The sequence below is a fragment of the Achroia grisella genome, unplaced genomic scaffold (assembly GCF_030625045.1).
Source record: "Achroia grisella isolate CSIRO2021 unplaced genomic scaffold, CSIRO_AGI_Agris_v1 utg669, whole genome shotgun sequence".
Taxonomy (NCBI): Eukaryota; Metazoa; Arthropoda; class Insecta; order Lepidoptera; family Pyralidae; genus Achroia; species Achroia grisella.
This window is the reverse complement of record NW_026712988.1, coordinates 1,063,592-1,089,293: the sequence shown is the minus strand read 5'-3', so window position 1 is coordinate 1,089,293 and position 25,702 is coordinate 1,063,592. Positions and strand designations below refer to the sequence as shown.

General features: G+C 34.5%; 3 protein-coding genes across 3 annotated transcripts; 2 read left to right on the top strand and 1 right to left on the bottom strand.

Moving 5' to 3' along the window:
* Nucleotides 1-14,824: 14,824 nt before the first annotated feature.
* LOC131849971 (uncharacterized) lies at nucleotides 14,825-15,205 on the bottom strand. The gene has a single exon (XM_059200110.1). It carries the CDS (start codon nucleotides 15,203-15,205, stop codon nucleotides 14,825-14,827), a length of 381 nt encoding a protein of 126 aa, XP_059056093.1.
* Nucleotides 15,206-19,519: 4,314 nt separating this feature from the next.
* On the top strand, nucleotides 19,520-22,738 carry LOC131849970 (uncharacterized). Its single transcript, XM_059200108.1, has one exon. It carries the CDS (start codon nucleotides 19,520-19,522, stop codon nucleotides 22,736-22,738), a length of 3,219 nt encoding a protein of 1,072 aa, XP_059056091.1.
* A 437-nt stretch (nucleotides 22,739-23,175) lies between these two features.
* Nucleotides 23,176-24,561, top strand: LOC131849969 (uncharacterized). Its single transcript, XM_059200107.1, has one exon. It carries the CDS (start codon nucleotides 23,176-23,178, stop codon nucleotides 24,559-24,561), a length of 1,386 nt encoding a protein of 461 aa, XP_059056090.1.
* The last annotated feature ends 1,141 nt before the right edge of the window (nucleotides 24,562-25,702 follow it).

Sequence of the window (25,702 nt, the reverse complement as noted above, 5' to 3'; positions counted from 1 at the left end):
ACTGCACCGGCAGGTATGATATTTGAAAATAGGCCTACAGTAGCTGAACGAGTCCATACCAATGCTGTGGTTTTTAGAAATAAACTAAAAAGAAAGAAAGAATTTATAAACAATAAATATTGTTATGTCTCGTACAGGATTCGTCGTAAAGTATATATCAAGCTGAAAGTCAGCAGTATTATTGAAGAATCTGAATCATTTTTTATCAAGAAACTGAATTTAATGAAACCCAGTGTTATAATTTTAAAACTGAACAATTTTCCTAAACAAAGTGGAAAATTTGTGATGTATTTAGTATTGAAATATTAAAAAAAAATTATACTACTATGGTGGGAATGAAGTATAAAGTCCATCTGATGGCAAACGCTTAACGTAGCCTATGGACGCCTAAACAACAGGGGTATCTAATGCACGTTGCCGACTCTTAAGAAACCTTAAAATACCCTTCTTGAAAATGCCCTTGCTGTAGTCTCTCGAGAAAACCTCGGCAGGTAGTTCATTCCACAATCTAAGTGTACGCAGGAGGAAGCTCCTCTGAAACCGTACTGTCTGAGACCACTTAGGTGCCAACGTGTGGGGAGGAATTCTCTGTCGATGACGAACGGTGAGATGGTCATATGATTATATCTCAGATTTCCATTTTGTTTCTTGTTGAAAATTGTTTTGATTTCATGAGTAGTCTACATGACTTTTGGGATGACATATACACTTTATGCTTCACCGGGTACAAGCAGCAAAACTAGCCAACTGAAAAATTGTAAAGGTATTTGAATATGTCGAAAGCGAAAATATGATTTAAACATATGTATTATAGATATAATTTATACATATATCGTACACAATAATGGCCTGAATTGACTCGAAAAGAAATTTGTTAAATCATACTTAAGGGGTAAACTTTAAGGTCGATTTTTCAACTTTATTTTAAAACCCGCGACTACGTAAGCCGCGTAACGATTTGTGATCCCAGAGAAATACAACCCCGGATTCTTCAAGTCTATGGTGAATAGATATCTTCTGGGTAAGCGCGCTACATCCTAGGTCTTGCCATCATTTACCATCAGATGAGGTAAGACCAAGCGCAATCCCATTATTAATAAAAAAAAAACAGCTCTCATGTATGAATTACATTACATAATTTTCCCCGTTTTTGCAACAATTTTTATAATTGCTTTATTTCTATTGGTCGTAGCGTAATGTTATATAGGTTAAAGTCTTCCTCGACAAATGGACTATTCAACACAAAAATATTTTTCAATTCGAACCAGTATTCACTGAGATTACCGCGTTCAAACATACAAACAGAGTCTTCAGCTTTATAATATTAGTACAGATCAGTTCAGTTTATTATTAAGTGTACGATATATGCAATTTGTTCTATATTTATTATTTTAGTTCTCTGCAATTTATGAATAATTATTGGAAGATTGTTGAAAATTTACAGATATATAGATGATGCAGTAAATTGCTTTGATACTGAATTGTTGGCAGTTTATATGGTCTCTAACTGTCCCGTCTGGTACAGCAGTCGCAAGTGTAAATAATAGTAACACTGTTATAGCCCCAGAAGCAGTTTAGACAGTCTTACTTTATTGTGTCTTGACGACTGCGGATTCGATTCTAGCACATTAACTTCTGTATTCATTAATATGATTGTTTGTATTAATTTTTGAATTGTCTGATGTTATATTATGGATGTATTTAAAAAAGAATTTATTTCTATTAGTTTTTTAGTATCTTGCCATAGTACAAACTCTGCTTAGTTTGAGACTCTATGGCACTTAGTGAGTTGTCCGCGGTTATTCAAATTCAAATTTAAAATTTATTTATTCATGTACGACATTTTAGTTATTTTTGCAAGGTTTAATTTAATTTCTTTTAACATAACTATTGTTATCATTTATTGGATCGTCTATAAAATCTGCCGTTGTATATCTTAAAGAAATAATGTATTTTCTCAAAATATTTACACAATATTCTTTGATCTTGTAGTGGTATATAACCATATGTGTGTAATAGATATAGAACTACAGACAGGGTTGTCAACCAATAATTTCGGTATCAAATAAACTAATAAAGTAACATATGGTATAAAGTAGCTAAAATGTCTCCCTGGAAACCATCTTGTTTAATACTTGAACTTTCAATCTCGATATATTTGCGAAGACGAAATAGTAAATAATCTACTCATTTCAAATTCAAAAATCATTTATTCATGTAGGATATTTTATGCCGCTTATGAACGTCAAATTTTTTATATTCTGTTTTTTCCCTACGGTCCAGTTCAGTATATACTCGTATATCAAATTGAGAAGAACTAGCAAGAAATACGTATTTTTTTAAGGCAGTTTATTTACAATGTATATTTATCAGTGACATAGACACTGATAAATAACAACATTAAATGAAAATCTCGTGCATGAACAACTATTGCCATGCACGCTCGTCATTCAAGTAATCGTTTAGTGAGTAATAGTTTGTTCAAAATCTCGTACAAAATTGTACGAGGATAATGGTATTCTGTATTCGAACTCGAAAAAGTTCGTACACTTTCCCGGAACGATTGGCAACCCTGTCTCGTACAGATCTCATTAATGTTTACACTAGTTGTTAGTATTCAGCAAATCGTATCTTTCGGAAACCACAGTTAAACTACGAATTTATTAGGAGTGACTGTTAGTTGTATATCACTCTATATATGTCTAGTAGTGGACATGTGTCATTTGAACATCGTAATAGCATAGTAATGTTGAATGTTTAATGTAATGGTCTTGTCAGTAAACAAAACAATTTTGTTAATTTGCACCGCGGTTCTGCCTAGAGTTTAATTTAGTAGAATTCGGGACTTGTCGCCCCATAGCGTTACTTCGTTTTAATTTTTTTCCTTTTTTAAGCTTCTGAATGTTATATATTTAATGGCCTATATAGGTATCTATATAACCTTAACCAAGAATTGGTCTATCAAATACAAAAGTTTTTTCTAATGCGACTGGTAGTGCTAGAAATTAATAATTAACATATTTATTTACAAAATGTATGTACGCCATATCTTCTGAAACATATCATTCTAGAAGCTGTTCCCAATGCTGTAGTCTCGTGAGAAAACCTTCGCAGGAAGTTCATTCCACAATCTAAGTGTACGCGGGAGGAAGCGCCTCTGAAACCGCACTGTCCGAGACCACTTAGGTTCTAGCGTGTGGGGATGAATTCTCTGTCGAATGTGCTGAATATCTTTTATTTGTTTATTGACAAGACGGTAGATGTTAGCTACATAATACTGTACGTCTATTTAAACGTCTCAAACAACATATTTGTACGTGTTGCTTGTATTCGATATGTTTAGATAGTGATAGAGGTTAATAAATGTACACTTTTCGATGTCACTATTATCTATTTTTATATGGTAGTAGTTTAACCTTGTATGACATTTTTCTTTCTTCAAATCTACGTATTATTTGAGAGTAACAAAATTTCTAACAAGCGAATTTAATATCAACTTAAAAAGATTAAACGCTTAAGTTACCCCCTATTATTATTTTTGTAATTTGTATTTGTTTTCTGGAATCGCAGTTAAATTTAACGTAACTAGTAAGAGGTTAGTGGATAATTAAAAATTTAATAATGGACTGAGGTTTTTGGTTTCAGACGAAACTGTTTACTAATGTAGATTGTATGACGTTAATTCCAATTATATAGGCATGTATGTAGACAAGGTATTAGGAGATGTGCTAATAGTGTGCCTTGAGGTACACCTTGTGAATTGTCGATTGGGATCACTTAAGTGAACTTAAGTATGTAAAAGGAGGAACTTAAGAATTCTGTGATAAAAATGGAAAGTAAGGATTAAGGCGTAAAAATGTTTTGTATGTCTAAATTTAACATGGTGGCGTGATGATTACACCGTCGAAGGCTTTACTCGATTCCACGTAATTTTATTTAGAATTTGATCGTAACATTTTCTTATAAACTGATTCAACTCGAGTATTGCAAGTTTTAAAGCAAGTAATTGACTCGTTTATAACTTTGAAACTATACTTCAATTTATATTCAAGGATATAACTGTAGCTGTTATCTAAGTTTGCCTCCCAGTTATATTTTGGTTTTGTGATAAATTGTCGTCTATTACTAAAACTGTGATTTTATATTTTTTTATTAATTATACTCTCACATAAAATGTAATATATTTAAATGTTTTAGTTAGTCGCGTAGTAACTCTGTCGACTTTATTATATTATCTGTGATTTCTTTTCTTTAGCATGAATAACGTATTACGTGTAACTTCATTGTGTATTTTTGTGTTAAGTAACGAATTAATATTTGTGTAACAATAATCGTTTGTTTTATTTTACATAAACCTTTGTCTTACCTCGCATACCTTACATTACTATCGACACTTGACCGTCGACTGTCGACACATGCCTGTCGACACTCGACACTAGATCGTAGACTCTCGACCCTCGACACTCGCCATTAGACCGTCGCCTCTCGATGCTTGACTGTCGACACTCGATACTCGACCATTGATACTCGCCATTAGACCGTCGCCTCTCGACACTTGACTATCGATACTCGACACTTGATCGATGATTTAGTCACATTGTTAATAGAGTATATGATGAATGAGAATGAAGAATGAGAATGAGATTGAAGAATAAGAATGATGAGTGATATTGAAGAATAACTATGCGGTATGAGAATGAAGAATGATGAATGAGGATGAAGAATGGGAATTATGTTTGAGATTGAAGACTGAGATTGAGATTGAAGAATCAGAATGATGATTGAGAATGAAGAATGAGAAGGATAATGAAGAATGAAACTGAAGAATAATATTGAAGTATGAATGAATGAGATTGAAGAATGAGAATGAAGAATCAGAATGATGATTGAGAATGAAGAATGAGAAGGATAATGAAGAATGACTATGCGGAATGAGAATGAAGAATGAATCAATGATGAATAAGAATGAAGAATGATGAATGAGAATGATGATTGAGATTGAAGAATGGGAAGGATTATGAAGATAAGATTGAAGAATGAACGAATGAAGAATGATGATTGAGATTGAAGAATGAGAGGGATAATGAAGAATTAAACTGAAGAATAAGATTGAAGAATGAATGCATGAAGAATGAGAATGCTGAATGAGATTGAAGAATAAGAATGATGAGTGATATTGAAGAATGAAGAATGAGAATGAAGAATGAATGAAGAATGATGAATGAGAATAAAGAATGAATGATGATTGAGATTGAAGAATAAGAATGAAGAATTAGAAGAAAAATGAATGAATGAGATTGAAGAATGTGAAAGAAGATAATGAATGAATGAGAAATGAAGAATAAGATTGAAGAATGAATGAATGAAGAATGATGAACGAGAATGAAGAATGGGAATGATGGAGATTGAAGAATGAAACTGAAGAATAAGATTGAAGAATGAATGCATGAAGTATGAGAATGACGAATGAGAATGAAGAATAAGATTGAAGAATGAATGCATGAAGAATGAAAATACTGAATGAGACTGAAGAATAAGAATGATGACTGAGACTGAAAAATAAGAATGATGACTGAGATTGAAGAATGAGAATGATGAATGAGAATGACGAAGAATGGGAATGATGATTGAGAATGACGTAGAATGAGAATGATGAAGAATGAGAATGATGAAGAATGAGAATGATGAATGAGAATGATGAATGAGAGAATGATGAGTGATATTGAAGAATGACTATGCGGAATGAGAATGAAGAATGAGGATGTCAGGAATGACAATGAGAATACTGAATGAGAATGCAGAATGAGAAGGATTATGAAGAATAAGATTTGAAGAATGAGAATGACGAATGAGAATGAAGAATGAGAATGATGAATGAGGTTGAAGAAAGGGAATGATGATTGAGATTGAAGAATGAGAATGATGAATCAGATTGAAGAATGAGAAGGATAATGAAGAATGAAACTAGAATAAGATTGAAGAATGAATGCATGAAGAAACAGAATAATGAATGAGAATGATGTGTGAGAATGAAGAATGAGATTGAAGAATGAGAAGGATAATGACGAATGTAAATGATGAATACGATTGAAGAATGAATGAATGAAGAATGATGAATGAGGATGAAGAATGAAGAATGGGAATGATGATTGAGATTGACGAATGAGATTGATGATTGAGATTGAAGAATGAGATTGAAGAATTTGAATGAAGAATGAGAATGAGCATGAAGAATGAAAAAGAAGGTTGAAGACAGATGATAAAAAAGAATGAGAATGAAGAAGAAGGGAAGGATAATGAAGAATGAGATGAAGAATGAGAATGATGAATGAGAATGAGGATGAAGAATAAAGACTGAGAATGAGAATGAAGAATTATAATGAAGAATGAGAATGAGATTGAAGAATAAGAAAGAACAATAAGAATGTAATAATATCTTCAAATCTTATTCTTCATAATCCTTCTCATTCTGAGAAGGATTATGAAGAATAAGATTGAAGAATGAGAATGACGAATGAGAATGAAGAATGAGAATGATGAATAAGATTGGAGAATGAGAATGATGAATGAGATTGAAGAATGGGAAGGATATTGAAGAATGAAACTGAAGAATAAGATAAAGAATGAGAATGAGGATGAAGAATGAAAAAGAAGGTTGAAGACTGAGAATGATAAATTCAATCTCAATCATCATTCTCATTCTTCAATCTTATTCTCATTCATCATTCTCATTCTTCATGCATTCATTCTTCAGTTTCCTTCTTCAATCTCAAACATCAGTCTCATTCTTCATTCTCATGCTTCAATCTTATTCTTCATTATACTTCCCATTCTTTATACTCATTCTTCTATCTCATTCATCATTCTCATTCTTCAATCTCATTCTTCATTCTCATTCGTCATTGTCATTCTTCATGCATTCATTCTTCATTCTCATTCATCATTCTCATACTTCATCTCATTCTTCAATCTTATTCTTCAGTTTCATTCTTCATTATCCATCCCATTCTTCATTCTCATTCTTCAATCTCGTTCATTCATTTTTCATTCTTATTCTTCATTCCCATTCTTCATTCTCATTCATCATTCTTCATTCATTCATTCTTCATTCTCATTCCGCGTAGTCATTCTTCAATATCACTCATAAATTTCATTCTTCAATCTCATTCATCATTCCCATTCTTCATTCTCATTCATTATTCTCATTGTCATTCTTGACATCCTCATTCTTCATTCTCATTCTTCATTATAATTCTTCATTCTCATTCACAGTCTTCATTCTTCATTCTCATTCTTTTTATCATTCTCAGTTTTCAACCTTCTTTTTCATTCTTCATCCTCAATCTCATTCATCATTCTCATTCTTCAGTTTCTTTCTTCATTATCCTTCCCATTCTTCATTCTCATTCTACAATCTCATTCATCATTCTCATTGTTCAATCTCATTCTTCAATCTCAGATCATTCTCTAACACCATTCTCATTCTTAATTCTCATTCATCATTCTCACTCTTCATGCATTCATTCTTCAGTTTCCTTCTTCAATCTCAATCATCATTCTCATTCTTCAATCTAATTCTTCATTATCCTTCCCTTCTTCTTCATTCTTCATTCTCAAACACCATTCTCATTCTCATTCTTCATGCATTCATTCTTCAGTTTCCTTCTTCAATCTCAAACATCAGTCTCATTCTTCATTCTCATGCTTCAATCTTATTCTTCATTATACTTCCCATTCTTTATACTCATTCTTCTATCTCATTCATCATTCTCATTCTTCAATCTCATTCTTCATTCTCATTCGTCATTGTCATTCTTCATGCATTCATTCTTCATTCTCATTCATCATTCTCATACTTCATCTCATTCTTCAATCTTATTCTTCAGTTTCATTCTTCATTATCCATCCCATTCTTCATTCTCATTCTTCAATCTCGTTCATTCATTTTTCATTCTTATTCTTCATTCCCATTCTTCATTCATTCATTCTTCATTCTCATTCCGCGTAGTCATTCTTCAATATCACTCATAAATTTCATTCTTCAATCTCATTCATCATTCCCATTCTTCATTCTCATTCATTAATCTCATTGTCATTCTTGACATCCTCATTCTTCATTCTCATTCTTAAGTCATTCTTCAATCTCATTCATCATTCTTATTCTTCAATCTCATTCTTCATTATAATTCTTCATTCTCATTCACAGTCTTCATTCTTCATTCTCATTCTTTTTATCATTCTCAGTTTTCAACCTTCTTTTTCATTCTTCATCCTCAATCTCATTCATCATTCTCATTCTTCAGTTTCTTTCTTCATTATCCTTCCCATTCTTCATTCTCATTCTACAATCTCATTCATCATTCTCATTGTTCAATCTCATTCTTCAATCTCACTCATCATTCTCTAACACCATTCTCATTCTTAATTCTCATTCATCATTCTCACTCTTCATGCATTCATTCTTCAGTTTCCTTCTTCAATCTCAATCATCATTCTCATTCTTCAATCTAATTCTTCATTATCCTTCCCTTCTTCTTCATTCTCATTCTTTTTTATCATCTGTCTTCAACCTTTTTCATTCTTCATGCTCATTCTCATTCTTCATTCAAATTCTTCAATCTCATTCTTCAATCTCAATCATCAATCTCATTCGTCAATCTCAATCATCATTCCCATTCTTCATCCTCATTCATCATTCTTCATTCATTCATTCTTCAATCGTATTCATCATTTACATTCGTCATTATCCTTCTCATTCTTCAATCTCATTCTTCATTCTCACACATCATTCTCATTCATCATTCTGTTTCTTCATGCATTCATTCTTCAATCTTATTCTAGTTTCATTCTTCATTATCCTTCTCATTCTTCATTCTTATTCTACATTCTCATTCTTCAATCTGATTCATCATTCTCATTCTTCAATCTCAATCATCATTCCCTTTCTTCACCCTCATTCATCATGCTTCATTCATTCTTCAATCTTATTCTTCATAATCCTTCTCATTCTTCATTCTCATTCATTATTCTCATTGTCATTCCTGACATCCTCATTCTTCATTCTCATTCCGCATAGTCATTCTTCAATATCACTCATCATTCTTATTCTTCAATCTTATTCTTCATTCTCATTCTTCAATCTCATTCATCATTCCCATTAGTCATTCTTCATTTATACATTCTTCATTCTCATTCCGCAGTCATTCTTCAATATCACTCATCATTCTTATTCTTCAATCTCAATCATAAATTTTTCTTCAAACTCAATCATCATTCCCTTTCCTCATACTCGTTCATCATTCATTCATTCTTCATTCTCATTCCGCATAGTCATTCTTCATTATCCTTCTCATTCTTCATTCTCAATCATCATTCTGATTCTTCATTCTCATTCTTCAATCTCATTCATTCATACTTCAATCTTATTCTTCAGTTTCATTCTTCATTACTCTTCCCATTCTTCACTCTCATTCTTCAATCTCATTCATCATTCTCATTCTTCAATCTCAGTCATCATTCTTATTCTTCAGTCTCAGTCATCATTCTTATTCTTCAGTCTCATTCAGCATTTTCATTCTTCATGCATTCATTCTTCTATCTTATTCTTCATTCTCATTCGTCATTCTCATTCTTCATGCATTCATTCTTCAATCTTATTCTTCAGTTTCATTCTTCAATCTCCATCATTCCCATTCTTCATTCTCATGCATCATTCTTCATTCGTTCATTCTTCAATCTTATTCTTCATATCCTTCTCATTTTACATTCTTATTCTTCTTTCACATTCTTCAATCTCATTCATTCATTTTTCAATCTTATTCTTCATTCTTATTCTTCAATCTCAATCATCATTCCCATTCTTTATTCACATTCATCATTCTTCATTCATTCATTCTTCATTCTCATTCCGCATAGTCATTCTTCAATATCACTCATCATTCTTATTCTTCAATCTCATTCTCATTCTTCATTCTCATTCTTCATTCATTCATTCTTCAATCTTATTCTTCAGTTTAATTCTTCATTATTCTACTCATTTCACATTTCGACTTATAAAATGTGAACTTACAAGGATTATTTAAAAGAGCAACACACGAGTTTCTTGCTCGTTCTTCTCGTTATGAGACAGCTTTCCGAATGAGCAGTAGATTAAATAAAATGTTATGACTATTCAAAAGTGTTTAAATTAAGTTTATTTGAATAAATGATTTTGTATTCTATTCTATTAGAAGTTTGCCAAAGTCATAGTTGTCGTAGTTGTCATAGTTGGAAATGTGGAAATCTATGGAGAACTGGCTTCATTGGGTGTGAGTATTTCCATACCATACAGCCAGTTTTCCATACCTCTACCTCCGGCACCTTTGCCTGCCTAAAGGCAAATTAGAAATACAGCAACAACGAACGATAATGTTATATTTCTTAGTTCATTGGTTAATGCATTTCTAGATTATATTATACCTATATTAGTATGCAACTAATGTAGCCGAATCCCAATAGAATTTGACTTTTGAAAATATCATCTATGCCAGAAAGAATATAGACGGTTCAAAAGAGTTAGTGATTACACTAATAAAAGCTTACGTAACAATAACAAACTGATTTTACCTAAATGTCGTTTGGCTAAAGTTAGTAATTCGTTTTATGGAAATTGCGTAAGGTTTTACAATAAAATACCAGAGTCTGTTATAAATCTGCCAGAAAAAAGATTTAAATGTCAAATAAAACAGTTCCTTTGCAAAAAAGCTTACTATAAAATTGAAGAATTCGTTAACGATAATAATGTTTTTATAGAAAAACTTTAAATCCAAATTGACAATATTGTCTGATTACACTAATAATGAGTGCGCAGCGATTTCTATGTTGATTATCGCATGCCTCTTACTTGTTATACTGTAATTATTTATATAAAAAAAACATCTATTAAAAAGAGCAACACACAAGTTTCTTGCTCATTCTTCTTGTGATGAATCTGCATTCCGAATGGGTGGTAGAATCAAAATATGACTATTCAAAAGTGCTTGTAATGAGTTTATTTGAATAAAGATTATTTCTATTTCTTTATTTTTGAAGATGAAAGATAATAATATATAATAATTATCTATTAGACACATTGATTGAAGTAGAAAAAGTATAATCCATCACATTTACAATAAGTATTGTTGATAAGTAACAGTTTGTATGTAACGTGCAACTGCAATCGGAACGAAGTAAATTATATTTACTACTATATATGTAATCCACTCAATATCTCTATCATTATCTGACCCCACAAACGCTGTTTTGCCATATAAATTAAAATCGATATTAAAAATTACGAGTTGATGCTAGGAGGGGAAAATTTAAGAATGTATTTTGTAATGCTAAATCATAATAAAATAACATTTGTTGAAAAAAGACTATTTAGGTGTGGACAACCTCTTGCGACACTGAAGTGGCAATGGGCAGGGCACAATGGGAAGGCTTCCAGCAAGGTAGACCGACGATCTGGTCAAGATCGCTGGAAGGCATTGGATAGGACCGATCGTCGTGGAGATCTTTGAGGGAGGCCTATGTCCAGCAGTGGTCTTCCGTGATGATGATGATGATGAACCCTTAGGGTACTTGAAAAAATGAAATAATTAATATATAGTAGAGGTGGACAACCGTTAACACTTAGGGGTATGAAAAACAGATAGTAGCCGATTCTCAAACCCACAGAATATGCATATAAAATTTCATAAAAATCGGTCAACCCATTTGGGAGGTGTATGGTAACTAACATTGTGACACGAGAATTTTATATATAAGATAATAAAACAAGAAGCATACTATAAAAATGTCAACAGATCCAACAGTATACAACACAAGGCGTTTGAAATATTAAAATTCCATTCATTAAATGTATTTTTGTGCTCATTGGATTCTCAATGGTGACGGGCTGGAAGCATCTCAATGAAATTCCTGGATCTACTTTGAAGAGACAAATTTACACCACTCCCGTAAGTGGTTCATGAGTTATGATACTTGTATGGAGTGTGACGGGTCATATATAATTACATATATCATTACAAAGTATAAAACAAAGTCACAGTCGCTGTCTGTTCCTATGTATGCTTAAATGTTTAAAACTACCCAACGGATTTTGAAGCTGTTTTTTTAATAGATAGAGTGATTCATGAGGAAGGTTTATATACCCGGGTGAAACCGGGGCGAATAGATAGTATATACTTATATATAATTAAAGGCAATTTTTTATTTTTACTATATTGTATATACATGTATACAATATAGTAATTTAGTATATTGTATACATGTATATACACATGTTGAAACTTGTAAGGACCACCTCATACAATTAAATAATATATTTTTCAACCACAACTGCTGTTCACTTGAACGCTAACAATAAGAATGACATAATTCGAAGGAAAATTTCAACAATGGTCAAAGATTTTTCAACAATATAAAATTTTCTCTTCACATTAAAGTATTAGGTACACATCATTTGCTGATGAATTCTGCAGTCACGTTTCATATTTCAATTGTTCGGTAATGGCGGATAATCGATCGGAGCGGCAGAATGGAAAATAGCTTCCGGTAGTATATTGAAAGGAGGGTTGCGTTTTCTGAGCATCTAACCGTTTATTATTCTATGCATCATCAGTTTGCTATGATTTATGTGGAGATTTTAATATGGCAGTTGTTTATATATAACAAGTTAGAAGTAAGGAGTGTTTTAAAGATGGCAATAGTTGTTCATGCACGGGATTTTTATTTATGTCAAACATAGACTATATGATAATAATAATCTCAGGACAATTCACACAGCGCTAAAGTTAAGCTAGCTAAATAATAATAATTATATAAAAAACCAGCAAAAGCTGAGAGAATGAGAGATTATAATAATAATAATCTCAGGACAATTCACACAGCGCCATCTAGACCCAAGTTAAGCTAGCTGATGCTTGTGTTATGGGTACTAGATAACTGATACAAATACATAGATATTTTTTTGTACATATTATACATAGAAAATACCCAGACCGATGCAAACAATCATACATATGAATACGAATGTTTGTGCCGTGTGAAGAATCGAACCCGCGACCATCGGATATAAAGCGGTGTGCTAGACCGCTATACCACCAAGGTCGTCGTCGTAGCTAAAGCTTGTGTTATGGGTACTAGAAACTGATACATATATAAATACTTTTTTCGTAAATACATACATATTATATTTAGAAAATACTCAGACCGATGCAAACAATCATACTCATGAATACAAATTTTTGCTGTCCGAGGAATCGACTCCGCGACCATCAGAAGGAAAGCGGTGTGCTAACCCCTAAACCACCGAGGCCGTCACTATGTAAGTACATAATGTATAAAAATTAGAGAAGAATTAATATAGCATTAATCTATAAGTGAGAAGTAAGGTGTACTTATGCTTTGAAAATGGCAGTAGTTGTTCATGCACGGGATTTTAATTTAATGTTAGATTTACACACCTATATAAGTAAATATGTAAATAAACTAGTTTTTAAAAAAAATCAATTGAGTTTCTTGCCAGTTCTTCTCATTTGAATCTGTTAGTCTGAACTGGACGGTAGGGAAAAAATATTAATATAAAAAACTTGTCCTTCATAAGCGGCTAAAATGTCCTACATAAATAATTGATTACTAATTTGAACTAGGAAATACATATGTACAGTTTTCGTTCCCATACTCCTCCGAAACGGCTTGATCGATTCTCATGAAATTTTGTGAGCGTATTGAGTAGATCTGAGAATCGGCCAACATCTATTTTTCATCCCCCTAAATGTTAGGGGTAGTCCAACCCTAATTTTTATTTTTATTTTAAGGCAAAACAACGTTTGTCGGGACAGCTAGTATTAATATAAAAAACTTGACGTTCATAAGCGGCTAAAATGTCCTACATGAATAAGTGATTTCTGATTTGATATGATTTGAAATAAAGGAAATAAATATATATGTATTTATGTATGTTCATTATCGATACATATAAATAAAATTGAAGTGTATATTTGTGATTTTAATTTCACTAGATACATAATAAAGTATACCAATGTACTACTACGGGACTTTATAAAATCATAACTTATTTTTTTTTGTTTGTTCGTCTCGAAAATATAATAATAAGTACCTGTGTGTATACGGTAAGTACCTTACATAAAAAAACTTGAAAGTTTTGTCTGTCTGTTTGTTTCAATCAATCAATAACAGGAAAATACTGTACGGTTTCAGCCATTTACTTTCGAACCGTTATCTTTGACCTCAACTGCGCTACATGCAGTATCGCAGGTCGTGATTCGAAACCTGCCGACTACTGTTCTGTACCCAGAGTTAAAGAAATGGAATGATCTAGACCAGAGGTTCCCAAACTTTTTTGTGTCGTAGACTCCTTGCCATATTTTTTTGTTTTGGGTAGATCCCCCATTCTTACCAGGCATTGTTTTTTTTGTAAATTTCTAACTGTAGTAAAGTTTAGTGTTAAAAACATAAAGATGACCGCTGTCGTAGATCCCTTGCAGCATGTTATAGACCCCTTTTTTTTTACGTCAGAAAAATCCATCATGGAGAACTCCTACCTGCTAAAAACCTGATGACTGTTCCTCCTCGACATAATCGCCGTGGCCATGGGATCGCACAAGGCATTCTCCAAGACCACCGGCATGGTTCCCATCGGAGGGACCTTCCATATAGGCGTGCAGGGAACAGTCTCTGCACGCCACCTCCCAGACCCTAATGCCTCCCCGGTGAGCTTCGGATTGCCCTAACAAACCTCCACCCTAGGGTCAAGTATAGATGCCCACACTGATCAGACTCAGGTGTCCATCGAATCCCCCCCCCCGGTCGGTAACCTGCGCCGCGGCTGCGGCTCTGGCCTTTGGCGGCACTGTTTAGTGCTGCCGACTCTATGGTCCGAGTTGCGGTTAGCCGCAGCGCAGTACCAGCACTTTGGCGATGGCTCGGCACACCTCGCGGCCTTGTGGCTACCCTGACCACAGTGATAGCATTTATCGCTGCAGTCTTCCCCCGCAGTGCACCGTCGGCCCACGTGACCCGTGAGCAAACACCGGTAGCACCGCATGGGTCTCGGGTCGAGTGATTGCACCCGAGCCATCGTCCAACCTACCTTCACCCGACCTGCCTCGATCAGGGCTTTGGCTGCAGCGACTGGGCATCGCACCCAGACTGTGCCCATAAGTATTAGCTAATGATAATTATTGCCATAACAAATAAAATTGTAATATTGAAAGAACCGTTTTTCACTACATGCATATGAATATAAATACACCAAAATAACATTTTTTACAATTTTTGTCTGTCTGTCTGATTGTTCCGACTAATCTCTGAAATGGCTGGACCGATTTTGCCGGGTCTTTTTTGGCAGGTAGCTGATGTAAAAAGGAGTAACTTAGGCTTTTTTTTAGAAAAATAAAGTTAATTTCCACGCGGACGAAGTCACGGGAACAGCTAGTTTAAAATAAGTACTCCTATTGCTAAGTAACACTTATATGTAACGTGTAACTATGATCAATACGAGAATAAATTATATTTGCATGCTATATACATCCACTGAATAACTCCATCAGTTTTCCGTCAGCGTGTTTGCCATTTCAGTTAGGCGCATAAACAATTACAGTAGGTTCGGTTCTGTCTGATAAGAATGCCCTTTCTTGAGTTGTGGAGGTCTGTGTAGCAGTACAGTGAGAGGTAATGGCCAAACCGGCGATATATGGAGCTCGCTAAAAAACACCGTGTCAATCCAACTCTAATGGAGAATACAGAAATATGTGGAGCTATATTGAAATATATTTAATTTCATTACATATTTTCTATGTATTTACGAAAAAAAATATATATCTATGTATTTGTATCAGTTATTTAGTACCCATAACATAAGCTTTAGCGTAACATACATAGGTCTAGATGGCGCTGTGTGAATTGCCCTTAGATTATTATTATTACATAGAATTATTAATATTATATATTTATAATGAAATCGTAAAATAGTGACGAAATGAAAACAGGCTGTTTATGAATTTAGTTTTCCAAAAAATGACTAGAGAAATTGGGGTGAAATTTTCACTGAATATGTTATTAAATTATCAGGGAAGTGACAGGTGTAATGTGGGACAGAGTAACTGAAGACAGAGAAAACTTGCAAAGATTTGGAACGGGCCGTTATTGATTGGTAAACAGATCTACAGAAAATGAACAAGATTATAAAATAAGCAATTATTAGAATAAGATATTAAAAAAATATATATTGTTTGTTTTAAAGCAGTATTTTACGATAAGTTGAATTAAATAAAGGCTATTGTATAGGTCTGCTGTGACCCACATAATCTGGATGCTATAATGTATAAACAATAAGTCCGGGCTGCTTTCCAACTTGATTTATTGAGTACACGATGATAGAGTTTGGACTGATGCTTGTTTGTGAGTATTTGGTGTACTGAAGGGAAATTGTATATTTTTATTTATTTTATTTATAAAAACTTCATGCACAAATATAAAACAAAATAAAGGTGCATATGGCGGACTTAACACCATAAGGCATTTTCTCCCAGTCGACCATAGGGCAAACAGAGATTAGTGGGCGGTGCATTTAAGTAAATAATAACATGAAATAAATAATAAAAGGAGAAAGGTACAATTATAATAAAATTCATAAATTGAAATATATATATCCAACTACATACATACTTAAATAAGAATATATAAATATAAATATATTATATGCATATATACATATACGTATATGTGGGCGTTATATGAACATAGTGACGTACCGTACAGCTATGGTAATAATGTTATTAAATATGTGTTTAACATCACTGCTAGTGAGAAATTGCGGCGGATGCATTGTCATAATAAATTTATAAATATTAATATCAATAGAAACATCTTCAATAATAATAGATACATTATTCCACAATATTTTTACCGCACAATAAATAAAACCATACAGTTATTAAAACATATTAATCTTATAATTGTGAGAAATCCTTTAATTGGCCTTATATTTAAGTACATATTATTTGTTATTATTTGTATTTCGCTGTTGGTTTTCAAAATAAAATAAAAAAAAATATATAAATATAATTGTTATTTAGTGTTATATGCGAAGATGCTTACCTATCAAGAGAATTACCTACTGCTGCCACAACATGCTTACCTACAAATGGAAATTTGAATGTAAACATCGGAAGTAGACTCTTGACAGACGATCGTTCTTAATTTTTTACTTTACGTCTCCATAGATTTTTGTTTGAGAGCGGGCTCGCGCGCCGTGACGCGCCTTGTTCCATGGAACGGTTTATACAACAATGAACAACATACATATATATCTATGTACCTACATATCTTGTTACATTTTTTAATTTATTAAGGTTTATTTTTAAATTGGTTTGTTATTATCTATACATGTATACATATAAATAAAATTGGAATGTCTCTTTGTTGTATATTGAAATAACCGTTTTTACTACATCCATATGAATATAAATACGGTACATACAACAAAATAAGATTTTTTTAACTTTTGTCTGTCTGTCTGTTTATTTCTTCCGGCTAGTCTCTGAAATAGCTAGACCGATTTTGACCAGACTTTTTTGGCAGGTACCTACCTGATGTAATAATGAGTAACTTAGGCTACTTTTATTTTAGAAAAATAAAATTAAATTAAACGCGGACGAAGTCGCGAGTACAGCTAGTATGTCATAACTATAATGTTCGGTTAGTACCTTAGAACGCCGGCATTTATAAATACATTTTTTAATGGATTATAATGGAATGGTGCACCCACCTGCGCTAACGGTGTCGCGAATCATCGCGATATTTGTCTGTATATGATATCTATTCGTGTAAGATGTGCATTAAATTATGACGGTAGAAAGAAAGTACAATACACTAACGTTTGATGGTTATTAAAAATAGTTGAGGGTAACACATTTTCATTCATTCTGTTAAATGGAGCGAAGAGGTTGGCTGTTCTACGAGTTTGTTCCCGAAAATATTGCGGTAAGTGCTTTGTAACTATTATAATACAACGTAAACTTGTTTATTGTTGAATCTTTAGTGTTATTTATAATAATTATGACGAAATTGTGTGTCTCAGTGTTGTGTCTATACTTCGATCCCAGTAGTTGCCTGTTAAGCAACTTGAACCGTGTCTAAGGTGTTTAAGACCTCAGGATTGTGCTCAGTGTCATGCTTGTTACTCAGTTGTGAGGACAGGGGTCGCTGTAAGGGGTGGTTGGAGGCGACTGCTCAGAATACTCAGATCGAACTCAGCTCCGTATGTTACTCATTGGTGCACGTAGTTTAATAATTTACTATAACAATGTACTGCATCCCGTTGGACATAACCAAGGGACTCAGCCTCCTCAGTATCAAACGTACATATGGTGTGCACTCTCAGTTACTCGTCACACGGCTCAGTGTTATAAACCATTTAGGTTGCATTGGATTCGCATCCAACTCAGTTTCATAAATGAATCTCAGCTCAGATCTCCATTCTGTTATATAAGTTGGTATATGCATATATATATGTGTAATCGTGTGTGTATGCTCACACATATAGTGTTGGTGCATGCATGTGTGTGTGATATATATATATAATTAGTTCATACAGTGTTTCATCGTTATTGCGTAGCGAGTTACGACTTTAACGACATGGTGGAGGTGCTGGGATCGATGTGGACACACGTATATGAAAATATTATACCTACCCTCTTATCTTTTGGAAAGCATAAATTGTAGTTTTGTGTTTAGGGTATTATTTATCGTAGTAATTTGTCGTAGTAATGTACACAGGATCCTCATATTATTTTTTGATTCGATCTAGATACTTACTTGTGTTTATCAAAAATTACACGAGTGAATATCGAACCGTTTCTGACAGCGGCTATTGTAATCACGGACCACAGACAATTTTATTTCGAACAAATACATTACCTACAAAAATTTATAATGAAATAATAGGCACTGTGAACAATTGTATTCTATATTTATTTTATATACAAACTTTTTCGAAAAATTTTTTCATGGAATTTATTATATCATATAAGAATAGTGTTATTTTTGTTGGCGAATAAATTAAGAGAAAGAAAAATGGACCAGTGGTTTTAAAAATTACAATTTATATTAGTAAACAATTAAAATTTGTATATTCGAATTGTTAAGCATGGATAATGTTTACAACAATATGTAAATCGCTATAAACATTATGTTATTTTAATTAATTGTTTTACTACATCTACACATGTTTGAAGTATGGCAGCGATCTCTAAATCAATGATACAAATTGTTTCTTGGCTCATTATCGTTTCACAGTGAATTCAGTTTACATAAGCACATATACCTACTTTAGATGTCTCAGATATCCTAACTCGTTGTTACAGTTGGGACCCACAGTTGTACAATCAGCTACGTTAAAGGGGTGTTCAGTAGCCTGTGCGAATAGTTGGTTTATTTGAGTGAAGCGAGCTGGTCCTTTATTTTTGTAGTGATGGAGGAGTTGATTAAAACTAGAATGAATCTATTCTTAGCGAACGTCGAATCTCTTATAGATACTGGTCAGGACATGTTAATTAAATTAAAATCAGACGGCATTGACTTAGATGAAGCTAAAATTGTTTCAACAAAATTGAAATCTGCCATAGACCGCTTCGTTGCTGAAACGTATAATTATTATAAGTTGGTAGAGGTAACATCGCCTGATGATTTAGCAAAATATACGGATATTCAGATAAAAGGGGAAGAATTGGTAACAGAGCTCAATCATAGGGTGAATAAAAAGGCGAACAGCGAACCATTTTCGACATTTAATACTGTAGAGAAACTCAATGTTGCCAGTAAGTTGCCAAAAATGGAACTAGCCAAGTTCAATGGAGACGTTTTAAAATGGCATCCTTTCTGGGACCAATTCTCATCGAATGTAGACAGTAGAAACATTAGTGAGGTAGACAAACTGTTGTATCTACAATCGGTACTTGAAGGTGAAGCGAAAAGAGCAATTGAAGGTTTAGACATGACAAATAAAAATTATCAGATAGCGGTATCTACCCTTAAAGAAAGGTATGGAAAACCTGGAACAATAATTGATGCTCATTATGCAGCGTTGTATAGAATAAGGACGGCAGATAAATCGGTTGCAGATTGTCGACGGGTCTTAAATGAAATTGAGAGACATCTTAGGGTACTGAGTTCTTTAGGTGAAGACGTTAGCCATAACCATCTCAGAGTGATGATCATGCAAAAATTTTCAGAGGATTTAATTTATGAACTTCGAATGAAAATGGGAACCGAAACAGATTCCATAGAGAATATTAGACGTCATTTGGAACATATTATATCCGCACGAGAAGCGTCAAGTAGGATGAAAGAAGAAACATTTTCGACAGAAGGATCCACTAGTAAAGAGGACGCTGGGAAATTTACACTAGAATCCCTACATGTTCGAACAGAAAATCACCGAAGGGCGCAGTCAACGTTTAAGAAGTTCCCACTAAAAGAAAAAGATAAGGGTAGGAGTTACGGCAGAGGAGGAGTTAGGCGTGACCCTGATAAAAAAGAATATGTAACCGGATACCTTAAGACAAAGTTAAACAATGGTCGAAAGAGAAACCACCTCAGAGATGATAATAATTACCGAGGCTTTGATACCAAACGGAGGAAACCATCGTGTATATTCTGCGGTAATGGTCACTTCAACGATGAATGTGATGTAGTGAAGACTGTTGAAGAGAGAAAACGAAAGTTAGAAGGCCGTTGCTATAATTGTCTATCAAAGGGTCATATCTCAAAGGAATGTAAGTCGCATAAGAAGTGTTGGCATTGTAGTAAATATGGTGAACATAACAGAGCTCTCTGTCCCTCTCGGAATCCTGTCAGAACAGAAAATCTACACGTTGGTGGTTCTAATAACATAAAGGGACTTACCTTCCTGCAAACTGCCGTTGCTCAGGTTCAGAATGTAGAAAAGGAATCCGTCATTGCGCCTTGTAGAGTAATTCTCGATTCTGGTAGTCAGCGCACGTACATAACAAAGGAGCTTGCAAAGAGATTAAACTTACCTGAATTAGAGAAAAATAATCTTTCCGTTTTTACCTTTGGCGCCGACCGTCCAACTGAAATTGATAGTCCAGTAGTAATATTTAGAATTATCACTAGAACAAACGTATACAAAATACTTTATGCCAACGTTGTTCCTCATATAACTAATAGTGTATCCACATTGCCTCGAGAAATGGCTGAGAGTGTTCTTGGGAGCGTTGTCCCATCGAACACTATATTAGCTGATGATAACTCTCTGGGTGACAATATAGATTTATTAATAGGTAACGACTATTATTTCACATTTATTGATGGCGAAAAGAGAAAAGTAACCCAAGATCTTTACTTGATCAATTCAGCTTTCGGATGGATTTTTTCTGGCCGTTATTCTACTTCGGAAAGACACCTCCCAGATAAGCTATCAGTATTAACTTATTTTCAGTCTGGTATTGAATTTAACAGTTTCTACGTCCCTGATCTTCCTTTAAAGAGTGACGATATGAAAAGATTATGGGATTTAGAGTCAATCGGAATTATGGACTCTCCGAAGGTCTCCCGTGAAGATGAAGCTGTTCGGCAATTTAATGAGACGACGCAATATTTAAATAATCGATATTATGTGAAATGGCCGTGGGTCGCATACCCTCCGCTTTTACCATCAAATTATGGGTTGGCTCGTGGTAGATTAACGAGTTTGTTGAAAAGACTTGATGACGATACAATCCAAAGATACAACGATATTATTCAGGATCAATTGGAAAGGGGCATTATAGAGATAGTGCCAGATCCATCTGTACCTGTCGAGCATCCCGTGCATTACTTGCCACATCATTGTGTAGAACAAAATGAAAAGTTACGTTTGGTGTACGACGCATCTTCCAAGACAAAGGGCAATAAAAGTCTGAATGAATGCCTATATCGAGGACCACTCATGCTAGAGGATCTTACAGGTCTTTTGATTCGCTTTAGGGAACATCGAATAGGCATTGTCGCAGATGTCGAAAAGGCATTTTTACAGGTCGGTTTACAGAACGAAGACCGAGATGTAACACGATTTTTATGGACAAAATCTGCAGGAAGGGATCTATCTCCTCAGAATATTCAACATTATAGATTCTGTAGAGTGCCTTTTGGAGTGATATCAAGCCCTTTCCTTTTAAATGCCACCATACGACACCATTTGAAAAGGAGTGACAGTGCAGTCTTCAAGCAAGTCGCGGAAAATATTTACGTTGACAATTTAGTTACTGGCACAGATTCAGTGGAAAATGCTGAGAAGTTGTATAATGGTGTCAAAAGGGCATTTGACGATCTTTCTATGAATATTCGTGAGTGGAATTCCAATTCAGAGCAGTTCAATGAGACTATTCCCTTACAATTTCGATCTAAGACAACAGAACGTATGAAAGTGCTAGGCCTAGAATGGGATCTTCTAAACGACATGCTGAAGCTGAATTTTCGGTTAGATCAAGATAAAGTAAACCAAATTAGGACAAAACGAGAAATCTTGGGACTAGTAGCTTCCATATTTGATCCATGTGGTTTTGTAACACCGATTGTTTTACCTATGAAGTTGTATCTACAAAATCTCTGGAGTCAAAAATATGACTGGGACACTGAGTTAGCTGAAGAAGCTCTCGTAGAATGGCAAACGGCCTGCCGGCAGGCTTGAAACTAATTAGATACATTAGTGTTCCTCGTTTCGCAATCGGAAAGGAAGATTTTAATACCTCCATAAAGCACGAACTTCACGCATTCGCAGACGCATCGCTACAAACTTACGCGGCTGCCGTGTACTTACGTAGCACTCACCAGAATAAAAGCGAAATTTCCTTCATAATAGGGAAATCACGTTTAATAAGCAAAAAGGATCAGACTAACCTTCATATACCGAAGTTGGAATTATTGGGGGCTTTAATCGGAAGCCGGCTCATCAAAACTGTTCTTAAACACTCAAGACTTCCAATCTCTAAAACTTACCTGTGGTCAGATAGTCAGATAGTCGTAAATTGGTGTAACTCAGAAAAACTTTTGCTGCCATTTGTGGCGAAACGCGTTGACGAAATTAAATTAAATTGCAATCCACATATTCGGTACGTACCTTCACATATGAATCCCGCCGATGTAGCAACACGACCCAATATTTCTGCTGAAAGTGCTCAACGTTGGTTGATAGGTCCAGATTTTTTATACAGCGATCCAATGTACTGGCCGAGAAATACACAAAAAGACAACGAGTTAGATACACACATTCAAGTTGTCGCGGGCCGGGAGGATCCTTCGGAAACAGAGCCACAAGAATATACAATAGATAGCTCCGAACAACAAATAGAAACTCACTCTCAAATAAATGAAAACATTCCACAGACAGTTCAGCGTACTGCGGTCATTGAATCAATGGAAGTCGATAAAAACCATTTAACATCAGATTATAGTTTGACAAATATTTCAAATAATCACATTGATCAGATCCGACAAGTTCAGAAGGAATGTTTCTCGAAGGAACTTACGGGTATGAAGACAGATCTTGTGAGAGCTCTTGACGTGTACAAAGACGAGGACGGTATACTCAGATGTCGTGGGAGACTACAGAATACAGATTGGTCGCATAGCCAGAAACACCCGATATTATTACCTAAAGATCACGCTTTCACATCAAAGATAATCGAGGATGCACACCGGAGAAATTATCACGTAGGAGTGTCTCATACTCTTGCTATTATTAGAAAACAGTACTGGATACCCAGAGGTAGAATGCAAGTACAAAAACTTCTCAGACAGTGTCCAGCATGTAAGAAATACTCAGGAGGTCCTTATAGATTGCCACCCATGGCCCCATTACCACCCGAAAGAGTCACTTATAGTGAACCATTCTCTTACGTAGGTCTTGATTATTTTGGGCCCGTGTTGGTGGATAAGAATGGTTGTTTGGAGAAACGTTGGATTTCCTTATACACCTGTTTAGCTGTGAGAGCTATACATATGGAGCTCGTAAAAGATTTGACTGCAGAGGAGTGTTTGTTAGGATTAAGGAGGTTTGTTTCCTCTAGAGGCGTCCCCAAATTAATCATCTCAGATAACGCTCTGCAATTCAAACTTGCAGCCGATGTCCTCACTGGGGATTACTGTGTAACGAATCGAATAAAGTGGAGATTTATTCCGGAACTCGCGCCCTGGTTCGGCGGATTTTACGAAAGATTGATCGGTATTGTCAAGAACTGCTTAAAGAAAACAGTCGACAAACATATGTTAAATCATTCTCAGTTAGGTACGATTATTAAGGAAATTGAGGCGGTTGTAAATTCACGGCCACTTACTGTAGTCGGTGAAGAATTAGAGCACGTTTTAACACCTGCAGATTTCCTACGAACAGGTGGTCCTTCTATACTTGTAACTTCAGATAAGGAGTTCTTAGAATCAGCTACGATCACAAAATCCAATTTGGTCGAGGGCTGGAAAAGAGGTCAACATATTTTGAGGGAATATATTGACTAACGGCATCACTGGCGGGGCACCAGTGAAGTATGATAGTATAAGTTAGATCAGTTAGCACATAGTGACGAATTCACCAGGAATTAACCACGATGGTTTCCAGAGGGGACCGCGTGGAGGTCGACCTAACATAGTACATTTTTAGAAATGGGATTACTATACCCCATTACTAACAATCCCGTCCCCCTTATAAATTTAAAAAGAAAAACGTTTTTAATTTAACACGATAAGGGCCACATCTCCCACCCGTGGAGATGTGGTCACTCCGCAACGAAAGTAAATTTACACGTTGGGACTGAGTGATCACCCGTGGGCACTTTGATTGAAATAAATCTATGGGTTAAATAATATCTACCTCAAATTATTGTACACTAAACACATATTAAAAATACTTAATAATCTTATATATAAAATTCTCGTGTCACAGTTTTCGTTCCCATACTCCTCCGAAACGGCTTGACCGATTCTCATGAAATTTTGTGAGCGTATTGAGAATCGGCCAACATCTATTTTTCATCCTCCTAAATGTTAGGGGTAGTCCACCCCTAATTTTTTTTTTATTTTAGGCAAAACAACGTTTGCCTGGACAGCTAGTTAACAATAAAATGATGCGAGTCCCTTTGCGAGAAATAAGATTTTTCAATGTCCAAGGTGATAAACATAAATATATCATGTGAAATTGGTTTCATAGAAATGCTCCATGTTGCATGACGCCGTCATCACGAGAACGCTAAAAGCTTTCAGTACTGACGTACAGACACGCATATCATATAATATAGTTTATTTTAGTGTGCAACGCCCGAAGCAGACAGACGTAGATCGAAACGAGAAACTCGTAGCTTACCGTTGATGTAACCAATATGGGCTTACAATGCGTTTTGAAATGTTTTTCAATTAGTTTATGAAAATCTTGCTTTTTTTATTAATGGATTGTTTAGGAAATTAATAATAATTTCAGAACAGTTCATACAGCACCATCTGGACCCAACTTAAGCTAGCTTAAGCTTGTGTTATGGGTACTATATAACTGATACAAACGCGTAGATTTTTATTCCTAATACATATATAACATACATAGAAAACACCCAGACCGATATAAACAATGATACTCATGAATACAAATGTTTGTGCCGTGCGAGGAATC

Coding starts and splice junctions, on each gene's coding strand:
- LOC131849969 (XM_059200107.1), top strand. CDS start 23,176: ATGAATCCCGCCGATGTAGCAACACGACCCAATATTTCTGCTGAAAGT.
- LOC131849970 (XM_059200108.1), top strand. CDS start 19,520: ATGGAGGAGTTGATTAAAACTAGAATGAATCTATTCTTAGCGAACGTC.
- LOC131849971 (XM_059200110.1), bottom strand. CDS start 15,205: ATGGGCACAGTCTGGGTGCGATGCCCAGTCGCTGCAGCCAAAGCCCTG.